The 10268-nt window shown below is 59.0% G+C and overlaps 1 protein-coding gene across 2 annotated transcripts in view; it reads right to left on the bottom strand.

Annotated features, from left to right (window-relative positions):
* Nubp1 (NUBP iron-sulfur cluster assembly factor 1, cytosolic) overlaps window positions 1-9630 on the bottom strand; it is a 15069-nt gene extending 5439 nt beyond the window's left edge. Inside the window, exons 1-7 of one of the 2 annotated variants that reach the window (XM_015490723.2) lie at window positions 9144-9630; window positions 8951-9055; window positions 7410-7543; window positions 4350-4418; window positions 2502-2534; window positions 1853-1943; window positions 937-1091 (exon numbers count right to left, since the gene is read on the bottom strand). In XM_015490723.2, coding sequence (XP_015346209.1) covers window positions 937-1091; window positions 1853-1943; window positions 2502-2534; window positions 4350-4418; window positions 7410-7520 — 459 coding nt within the window. In that variant the 5' untranslated portion in view covers window positions 7521-7543; window positions 8951-9055; window positions 9144-9630. Of the gene's footprint in view, window positions 1-936; window positions 1092-1852; window positions 1944-2501; window positions 2535-4349; window positions 4419-7409; window positions 7544-8950; window positions 9056-9133 lie in introns of both variants that reach the window. The other variant, XM_015490722.2, reaches the window with a different exon arrangement.
* Between the last annotated feature and the right edge of the window lie 638 nt (window positions 9631-10268).

Genomic DNA, 10268 nt, shown 5'->3' on the forward strand with positions numbered 1-10268 from the left:
CCTCCTCGGCCGCCCCTCCTCCTCTCGTGTGCCCCTCCTCCGTGCCCGCCTCCTCCTGTGCCCGCCTCCTCCGTGTCTCTCTCCTCCACGGCCCCTCCTCCGTGCCCGCCTCCTCCGTGCCCGCCTCCTCCGTGTCTCTCTCCTCCACGGCCCCTGCTCCGTGCCCCCCTCCTCCGTGCCCCCCTCCTCCGCGCCCCTCTCCTCCGCGCCCCCTCCTCGTGCCACCTGGCCACCTTCCCTCCTCCATGGCAATGCCAGCACTGTGGCCCAGCTGGGGCCCGGGGTCTGGGGTAGTGTGCTGGTCCCCACCACCATGGACAACTTCATGGGCAACATGGACAGGCAGACTGTGGCCTCCTGGGTCACCTCAGACACTGCACGGCGGGTGCTCATCCTGGTGCCACTTCATTGTGCACAAACATCATCCAGCCCCTCCTTGTTTGTCCCATCCATCGTCATTCTAGGGCCACCCACGAGCTCTCCGGCGCCTCCCTGTCTACAGTGGCCGCTCCGTGGCTTCTGTTCCCCAGTTCCCATCTCCTCGTACCTCCGTGGCTCGGTGTCCTATACTAGAGATACACCTGTTCCTTTGTCAAGAGTGCCACCTAAACAGCTGTCTCCCGCAGCAGTGCTGGATGGGAGGGACTGGGGAAGTGGTGCCCCTGGTCTGAACGTGCTGCGGCCCTGTGATTTCGGGGAAGGGCTGGCACCTGCTGGCTGCCGCTCTCCTGGGATGATCCGCGCAGTGGGCGCAGCTGCCTCTGTCACTGCTTTTCTGGGTGCTGGGATGAACCCAGGGCTCCTGCGAGCTCAGCCCAGCCGCTGGGCCCCGCAGCCCCGGGAGCTCTGAGCGTGAGCTTCTGCAGGTCCTGCCAGGCGGGCCGGGGACCACGGGAGCACGAGGAACGCCCTCTGGCTCCACCAGCAGCCACTCACCTGAGGAGTGGTGACGATCACAGCCCCGTCGATGTGCGTGGCGGCCAGATACTGGACGACGGACAGGTGCTCATCAGAGGTCCCCGGTGGGGTATCCACCAAGAGGTAGTCCACGTCTCCCCAGTCCACGTCACGGAGGAACTGCTTGATCATGCCTGCAAAGGAGCCCAAGCTCGGCCTCCCTCCCTTGCCGGCCGCAAGGCCCTGCAGAGCAGCTGTGGTCTGCACGCGAGCTTGGCGTGTGCTCCACGCACGGCTCCCACCTGGGGTGGCACTGTCCCCAGGGGGCACGTGCCAAGGTCTGAAAACATATCTGGTTGCCATGTCTACACCACGGGTAGAGGCCGGGCTACAGGTAGAACCCTGTCCACCCTGCCCCGAGGAACTCATCTGGCCAGTGCCCGCAGTGCCCGCCGAGGTGCCCGCTCTTGATCGCAGTGTCATGCCACAACCTTCTGTCTCGGGACCCATCAACCTGGTGGGACTCCCTCCTCACACACCTCTCTCTCTGACACAAACCAACCACTACAAAACCACAGCAGAAGTTAGGCTGGGTGAAGCTCAGGACTCGCCTCGCCTGCGCAAGGCCCGGGTTCAACCCCCAGCACCCCCAAAAAAGAATCCAGGACATTCTAGATGGAGGAGAGAAAAACTCACACCAGCTGTTAAAAGTGACATAACGGAAGCTGGCGTTTCCTGCTCTCTTCAACCATGGAACACGCGAGGCACCAGAGCTGACAGGGGCGCCGCGGGCGGGGGCAGCTCGGGTGAGCGCCTGCCTGGCACCAGGGGGCCCTGGGCTCCTCCCAGCCCCGGACACCAGCCAACCCCCCCCAAGCCCAGCAGGTGACTGCTGCTCTGCACAGGGTGGATGTGAGGCCAAGAACGCGAGGACAGGGACAGCAGGGTGGCAAACCGTTTTTCTTTGGTCCCCTCCAGATGACGGCGTCGTCAGGGCTGCTGAGCAGGAAGCCCACCGACATCACCCCCAGGTTGTCTTCCACATACTGCAGAGGGGGCGGGAGACGAGGGCAAGACACGCTTTACCAAAGCAACAGGCTGGCCACCTCCCTGGGTCCCGCCTGGGCCTGGGCAAGAGGCAGCCCTGCCCTAGGAGCACACTCGCTCTGCGTCCTGAGACCACGTTTTAATACAAGGTGGACACACCAAGGGGACCTGAGAGGGCACCGTGTGGCCTGGCTGGGGGACCGTCAATCAAGCTCAAGCAAACACCTGTGGTCACCTCAGCTGTCCTGATCAGGGCCGGCAACGGTGGCCCCTGGGGCCAGACGCAGCCCAGTGTTACTGGAACACGGCCAGGGTCACCCAGTCACCTTAGCATCTGGGCCATGGCACAGGGAACGAGGTCACAGAGGACACCTTTACCCACCCTGTACAGACAGGTCTGCCCCTCCCGGTCTCCGTGCCCCTCCCGTGCCTGGGAGAGCGCCTCTGGAGGCATCCGTGACGGACAGGTGGCTGAGAAAATGGTGGCCAACCCACTGCCCGTCCACGTGCACACCTGCCCCGCGCAGCACCTTCCCAGGGAGAGAAGGGAAACTCACCACGGGAGACCAGCCCGAGCCGCTCTGGTGGACCTGTGTGAACACGGGCGCGGTGAGTGTGGGAAGTCACGTACGCTGGTCACACTGCGCACTCAGACAAACCAAGCAAAGACAGACTCACGACACACAAGCCACCGCCGTGAGGAGCGGCACTAATTTCGTGATGGGGTGCACAGCTGGGCGGGGCGGGGTGGAGGTACAGCCCAGTCCATGCCCTCTGCTCCAGAGCTGGGTGGTTGTGAAACTGCCCCAGTCTTTAGTCAGAACCAAAATTACTCAGGTTCAAATTTAACTTTGCGTCTGAACTTTTTTTAAAGAGCGAGATGGGGAAGGGGTGGGAAATGCAGCTGACCGTGGAGCAGCAGGCTGCTTCCGCCAAAGCCCAGCGGTCAGGGGGCTGCGGTACGGTTGGTTCCAAACCTGTCCTGTCAGGGGCTTGAGGTTGCTCCCGCTGCTCCCAGGGCCAGAGCTCAGATGCAAGGTCTGTTTTCCTTGACTGAACGGCTTTACTGAGACGTGATGCACACACCACAACTCACCACTGAGCGTGCGCAGCCGGTGGCTTTCTGATTATCTGCAGAGCGGTATGACTCGCCACAGTGCCATTCAGGACACTGGCAAGACTCAAAGAAACTTGCACTCCTTAACTGTCACTCGCAGTCCCCATGATGTCCCCAGCCTGTGAGACCCCTCATCTGCTTTCTGTGGGCAGATTCTCCTGTTCCGTTTGCTTCTCACAAACAGCATCATACAATAAGTGCTCCTGTGAGACTGACTGGAGTCCTACTTAAAACCCCGTTCACTACTAGCTACGGTCATGTGCTAAGTGGTTGGTCTTAAGAAAGGGGATAAGCGTGGCCAAGAGAGAGGAAGCAGCGACCGCCTACTGTGCGTCGCCCTCATCATTGAGATGGCCTCTCGCCCTGTTGCCCAAGCTGGCCCTGCATCTCGGGGTCAGGGCTCCTCCTGAATTCCACCTTCTGCGTAGCGGGGACACGGTGCGGCTGCTGCGCCTGGTTGAATTTCTGGTCTCTAAGCCCGGGTGAGCTCGGGCAGCGCGCCGTCATGCCCCGGGTGTGGCCTGCACACTGTGGCTCCCGCGGCGGCTGGTGGAGGGCATGCGGATCCTGCTGCTTCACCTCAACCACAGCCAGCCTCTGCCTCCCTCCCCCAGCCCCAGATGCAGGCCTGTGGCCTCAGGGCTGCCTCCAGGGCTGACGCCCCCTGCCTCAGGTGACCCTCCAGCCCCAGGGACATGGAGGACACTGGCTCCATCGGCCCAGGGCGCTCTTCTCAGCTCCCGCCCACCGGCTGGCTGCCCAAGGCCAGCCTCACTGACCACCCGGCCCGACCCCTCTCAGGACAGCCTCTTGCTCTGCCTCTGCCACCTGCCCCCCCACGAGGCTTTACCTGCCTCCTGCACCACGGACTCCGGGCACAGTGCCCAGCCCCCAGCCCCACTTCCGTGCACCGCCCTGGGGGCATCCTCCAGGGAGGGCTGGCCCCTGCGGAGACATGGCCCTGCCCCACCCGTGTCACTCCCCTGCCTCAGTTCCCAGGGCAGACCACAAGGGAGGAAGACTCCCTGGCTTCCGGGGCAGACAGGCGAGCTGGCCTGGCGTCCGGGTGGGGAGCTCCTGCACCTCCCGTCTGCCCTGTGCGGGCGGCTTCCTTCCCTCTAAGCGGCGCTTCTTGAGCAGCGGGGTGGGCTTCAGAGACGATCCCACCCCCAAGTCCACCGCTTCTGGTAAGCAGGCGAGTGGACGACGGCACACCGACCTGAGTTTGCCGCATCTTACACTTTGGGGCCGACTGTCTGGGCCGCACAGCTGCAAAATGCAGTGTTACCTGTTCTCCTTCCAGGCCCATTATCTTGGGAATCGACGGCCCACAGATATCGATGTCCAGAAGAGCAACCTGGGGACAAGAGAGCAGTGGGCACCACCTGGGAACACACCCCTCCAGGCCTGGGGCAGGGGACAGCAGACAGAGAGGGACGGGGTCAGACTGGGAGCAGGCAGATTCCCGCGAGGGAGAGTGGTAAGGCTGACCTTCCAGGCCACCAAGGCAGAGTTCAAAACTCCCGGAGCAGAGTTCATCAAGCCTGTCCCCACCTGCCCCCACCTCAGCCTGGCCAACTTCCTTTGGGGTGATCTTGTGCACAGGGCAGCAGGTCCATTGGAGAACCAGGTTCCGTCACGGCTTACGCAGCCCTAGGACGTGGGTATCGTCACCTCTGCCTTACAGAAGACGAAACCAAGGTTCAGAGCAGCCCAGCGACTTGTTCAGTGTGCCAGGAATGCGCTGGGACACAGTCAAAGTCCTCAGTTCTTCCCCTGACCCAGGGGTCTGGAGAGGAGGGCAGTGCAGAGCTTGCAGCTGAGCTCTGACCAAGACACTTGCCCTGGTGACGTGACGGTCAACAAGTTTTCCAAAAAGAGATTCACTGTAAGAAAGAAACTAGCAAAGCTCTGCAGGTGACTCAGCGGCAGTCTCTGATGACACCCCCAACACCCGTCTCCCCTGTCTATAAATAAGAACCTTGTGAAAGGCAGGGCTGAGAGTCACCTTGAAAGCTGAGTGTCTCGGATCCAAAGTGTGGCATCTCTGGGTGACTCTGTGGCTCCCCTCCTCCATTCTCTCAACAAACCCAACCGGTGCCACCAGGCAACCCCGGCCGGGAAGCTCCACCTGGAGCTCGCCATGCCTCCTGCGCCCCCTGCTGGGCCAGCCCGACAGTGCAGCGGGCTCCAAGGTGGCCGGAGCCAGGCTGCTCTCCCTCTGCCCCTTCACGTGGTGCCTGGGGTCCGGCTGGACAACCCAGCTCCACGCCATTCCCCCAGGAGCAACTTGATCGGTTTCCCCCACAACCAAGGGTGGGGACGGAGTAAAACAATGCATGGATGCAAGTCACCTGTGGGGCACCCAAAGGCTGCGGACAAGTTCCTGTGCCCAGATCCCAGGTGAAGCCCCTCAGGTGAGTTGTGGAAGATGTCGCTGTCCAGTAACCATGGTGTTCTGCTTAGGGGAGCCTGGGAGCCCTGGTAAGGGAAGATGCCCGCACTCGTCCTCGCCAGGACCCTGCGGCCAGCCTCGGGAGTGGAGGGTCAGGGAGGGCACTGGCTGCAGTTCCGTGGGGCTGCTGGGATCCAAAGCTTCCCTTTGCCCAGCTCCTGAACTCCCCCTGAGAAGGGCAAACTCTGGGCCTTGCAGGGCAGTGTCCCCTCACACTGTTGCTGCTCCTCTGCCTGGACCTCTGCGCTGTGAAATGAGTGCCCAGGGCCACTAGGCCCCACGGGCTCTGAGCCTACACGGCTTGGGGTGGTGGGCAGATACTTCAGGCCCCAAGCACCCGGCACTGACCTCAATGACACAGCCCACCTTCTGGATGATGTCCTCTGTGTGAGGACAGCTGAGGCCCCCTACTCCTCCTGCCTCCATGACTCACACACGCCCTGGGCTGCTGCGACTGGTCAGGATGTCTCCCCCACTGCTGTCTCCTGATGCCAGCCCCTTTCCAGATGAGACAACAGGATGGCCTTGCACAGTGAGTGTTGAGCTCCCACCAGATGGCGGGTGACGAGGGACAGGGTGTGCTACCCTCCTGGTGGACGGAAGGACTGAGGGCCGGGAGAAGTCTATGCTCCCATCCACACTCAACAAGGCCTCTCCAGCGTGTGCCATGAGCCAACACAGTGCCCACTCTGTGCTGTGGGAGTGGGTCTGTGCAGGAACAGCACTTTCCACGTGCTTCTTTTAAACCACCTGTGCATAAAGAAACCCGCTGCCCAGTGCTTTCCACACCGGGTGGCATTTCCCTTGGAGCACTGCAGAGTCTAGGTGTATGCGCCACAAACGCTTCAGCAGAACCATGTGGGAGGGGTGACGCCACTGCTGACTACTGGGCCAGGGCAAAGTGCGTCTCGGGAGGCTGTTTAAGAATATTCCTAAAAGCTTCTAAAAGCCAGGATTACTCTGGATAATATGGTTGATCTGAGAAAGCAGATTTCCTGACCACTCCATGGGGCAAATCTGACCCTCAGGTGGCCAGAGACTGCTGCCTACTCCAACAATGAAATCCACAAGGACATTTTGCCCTCTGCACTGTGCCTGGGGTGGGCTGCAGCACAGCTGAAGCAGAACGTGCCACCGTGCTCCACACGGCAGTCATGGTGTGCAGGGACAGCAGATGGTGGAGAGTCCCGAGAGCCTGCTGCTGGCACTGTGCTAGCGCTTCACCCGCCCCAGCCCGCTCAGTCCTCCAGGTCCCACTTGATGGATGAGAAAACGGAGGCAGGGAGAGCCTGGTAACCAGCCGGAGGCACAGCAGGAGTGTGGACGGAGCTCAGATGTGGGGCTGGCCACCCACGACGCTTCAGTAGAGTGGACACATGGACAGCAGCCTGGGTAATCTGGGCTTTCAAGCTCATGCGAGCACACTACTCAAGAAGAAATGAATGACCTAGGACGAGGGTCAGCAAATGTCTTCTCAAGGGCCAAGAAGAAAACGTTTTATGCTTTATGGGCAACCAGGGATAATGTGGAGGTACTTAGTCATGGTTTAAAAGTAACCATTTAAAAATGTAACGCCACCCTCAGCTCCCAGGAGATGGTCTAGATTTAGCTGATTACTGTTTGCAGGTTCTTGGCTTAAAGAAAGCCCAAAAGAGGTTAATAAGGAACAAAAAGAGGTCTGACGTAACGGAACAGATGCTCAGCACACAGCAAAACGTCCACCTGCCACCCCTTTTCCCTTTCTTGGTCACAGAACCCAGCACCATGCTTCAGCTAACGACTGGGCAGTTCCCTTTCTCTCTGCAGGGACGGTGCCAAGTCCCACTTTGTCTAAGGACTCCATCAGGAGCCCTCAGACAGAAGGAGCCCTCTCCGGGTTTTCCCAGGTCCTACCTGTGTGTTTTCGTCCTCTGCCAGGCCGTGGGCAAGGTGGGCGCTGAAAGTGCTCTTCCCAACGCCACCTTTTCCAGACAATATCAAGATCTTGTGTTTCACGGTCTTCATTTTCTCTTTGATTTCCTCTATGGCTAGAGGGGAAAAAAAAGCAGTTCAGGTGACAAAGTCCCTGCCTCAGTCCTGAGTGTCACACTTCCAAAGGGCTAGAGGGAACTAAGTCCTTGGGGCTGTTTCAAAGATCCTGTGTGAGACTCCACTTCACCAATGGTAGTGGGAAGAGCTACAGAGAAAATGAGGCTATTGTCACACCTGAAATTGTCTTCTTGGCTTACATGTCTGCCTCCCCCCTAGAAAGGGAGCGCGATGAGGGTGGGGTGATTGAAGTCTTCACTGCTGTATTCCCAGGATAGAACTTTGCAGATCACAAAGGTTCACAGCCTGGGACGAAATTCCCCAGGGGACATCTGGCAATGTCTGGAGACATTTTGGGATGTTACAAAGATGGGGTGTGACTGGCATCTAGTGGGTAGAAGCCAGGGGCACTTCTAAATGCCTATAGCACAGAACAGCTCCCCAAAACAAAGAGCAATCAGGCTCCAAATGTCACCAGGCTGGGGCCCAGAAACCCTGACAGGCAGTGGGCCTGTAATGAGCTCCTGTAATGGACAACTGTCACCTACTGCGCTTTCAACGCTTCATCTTGTTTCACATTCTTAAAGTGACACTGCGAGACAACTGCTTCTCCATTTTTGACGAGGCTCGGGACGCCCTGAGAGGCTGAGGCTTTTGCTCAAGGTGTTTGCAGTGGACCCCAGAATCCGCCCAGTGTCTCTGAACTCCTTCAAGATTCTTTTCCCAGCCTCCTGCATCTCAAGAGCTCTCTAAGTAGTTCTAGAGTCCTCCCACCTGGGGATCTGTCCTTCCCGGTACTTGGTGATGTGCTGGCTCGCTCACCTGCTTCTCTCCCTCATTAAGCTAAGCCCCACTTAGGGCAGCGACCACGTCAGCTGTCCCCCAGCACAGAGCAGTGTGCCTAGGAGGTGGTTACATACAGTCCTGCTGAATGAATGGGAGACAGTCTTCAAAGGAACAAAATTGTGCCTGGCTGTTGAGCCAGGATTTAAGTCCCTATCCGCTCCGCGGTCCCTACGGTCACTCAAGCCTCTGGCCCCACCCCTCCTGGTTTTTACCCCGCTCCACCGCCCGCGGACTCCGCCCCTTCCTAATGTCCTTTTTGATTCCGCGCCTGTCACTGATCTTCCAGGTTCCTCCCCATCTCCGCCCCTTCTCCCCCGCCCCCGACTTGCCATTTAAAGGCTCCGCCCTCATTCCTAAAGCCCGCCCCTCACACGAGGCCGCTCCCCCGCTCCGTAGATCCTCAGCCCCGCCCTCTCAATGCGTACACAGTACGGCCTACCCCCGCAGCTGACGTTCCGGCCTCAGGTCCCGCCCCTAGCACCGCCCCCATTCCTCTCCCAAGCCCCGCCTCTTCCGGGCCTGCGCCTTTCACTTCCCGTTCAGGCCCTGCCCCCGCTCACCCGGATCCGGAGCGGCGCCGGCTCCAGAAGCACACAGCCGCTGGTTGGGACATCCCTGACAGGAGGCCCCCCGGCCCGCCTGGGTACTGTCAGCCCCGGGACAGTCTGAGCGGAGACAAGATTACAGTTAGAGCGGCTCGCGACCCTTCAGCCCCACCACCCACGCCCCCTCCGCGAGCTGACCGTGAGGCACCTCCTCCATTCTGCCGCTGGTGTCGACGCGCTCACCGGAACCCGCGACAGGCATTTCCGCCTCGCGGGCCCAATCTGACCCTCCAACCCCGCTAAATAAGTCTCCGAAATAAGAGGACTCTGCGCATGCGCGAACTCTGTGCCGGGCGGGGCTCTTTTTTCTGCGTGGTCCAGAACAGCTGCGGAGCCAGTCGTCGTCACTTCGACAGGTGTCCTGAGAACCAAGGCTTTGCCGTAACCTGACCTCAGTACTGTTTTCACACCCAAGAGGTCGATGTGGTTAATATAGGCAGGTTTCCTCGATTGTTCCAAAGAAGCTCCTTTGACCCTCGCATCCTGGATTCAGTCAACAACCGCACGTTGTGTGCTTGCAATCGTACACTTGGTGCATATGCTTTGTTCCGTCGTTGGTCACGTGGAGCGTGGTCACGTGGTACAAGGAGGTGCTGCCCAATTTCTGCAGTAAACGGAACCGGATGTAATAAGGACTCGGGGTTGTGCTCTGAGATGGTCTGATTATCCTCTCCCTGCATTTAGCATCATCGCCTGCTCAGTTATGTTGGTCTTTGCAAGTTGTGATTTTCCCCAGTCCTCTTATTATCTGTATGGTTATTGACTGGCATTCCTTTTAAAGAAGAACTTTGTGTTCCTAAAGACTTAACTAGGGACGATCACCAACCCTTCCCCCAATACAGCATATTGGTCCAGTGAAGCCTTTTTGAGCCCACCCCCTGTCCTTCCGTCGCTGACCCAACCTCTGGGAGTCTGTGCTTGCTTTCTGACAGGCAGTATCCCGGGCTCTCCCGCGGCTCTCGCTGCAGTTATTTTCCCAGGGCGCCTGGTTGCTCTCAGTGGAAGGCAGTGTTTGGAAACAGATCTCTGTGTGCCTGTGGCTGTTGGAGGATCATTACTTGCAGGTTTGGCACAAACTTCACCAGCCCTGGGCACTAAGAATAGCAATTTGTCAAATTTGTCAAATAGCAATGTCACCTATCACCACCAAAATTGTAACCCGCCTTTTTTTTTGAACACAGTATTTGCCAGCTATTGTGGGTATGTTTTGAATGTGAATTACCTAATGCATTCATTTCAATAATCCTATCTGCAGGGTCCCCGACTCCATTTT

Source organism: Marmota marmota, unplaced genomic scaffold, assembly GCF_001458135.2.
Source record: "Marmota marmota marmota unplaced genomic scaffold, marMar, whole genome shotgun sequence".
Lineage (NCBI taxonomy): Eukaryota > Metazoa > Chordata > Mammalia > Rodentia > Sciuridae > Marmota > Marmota marmota.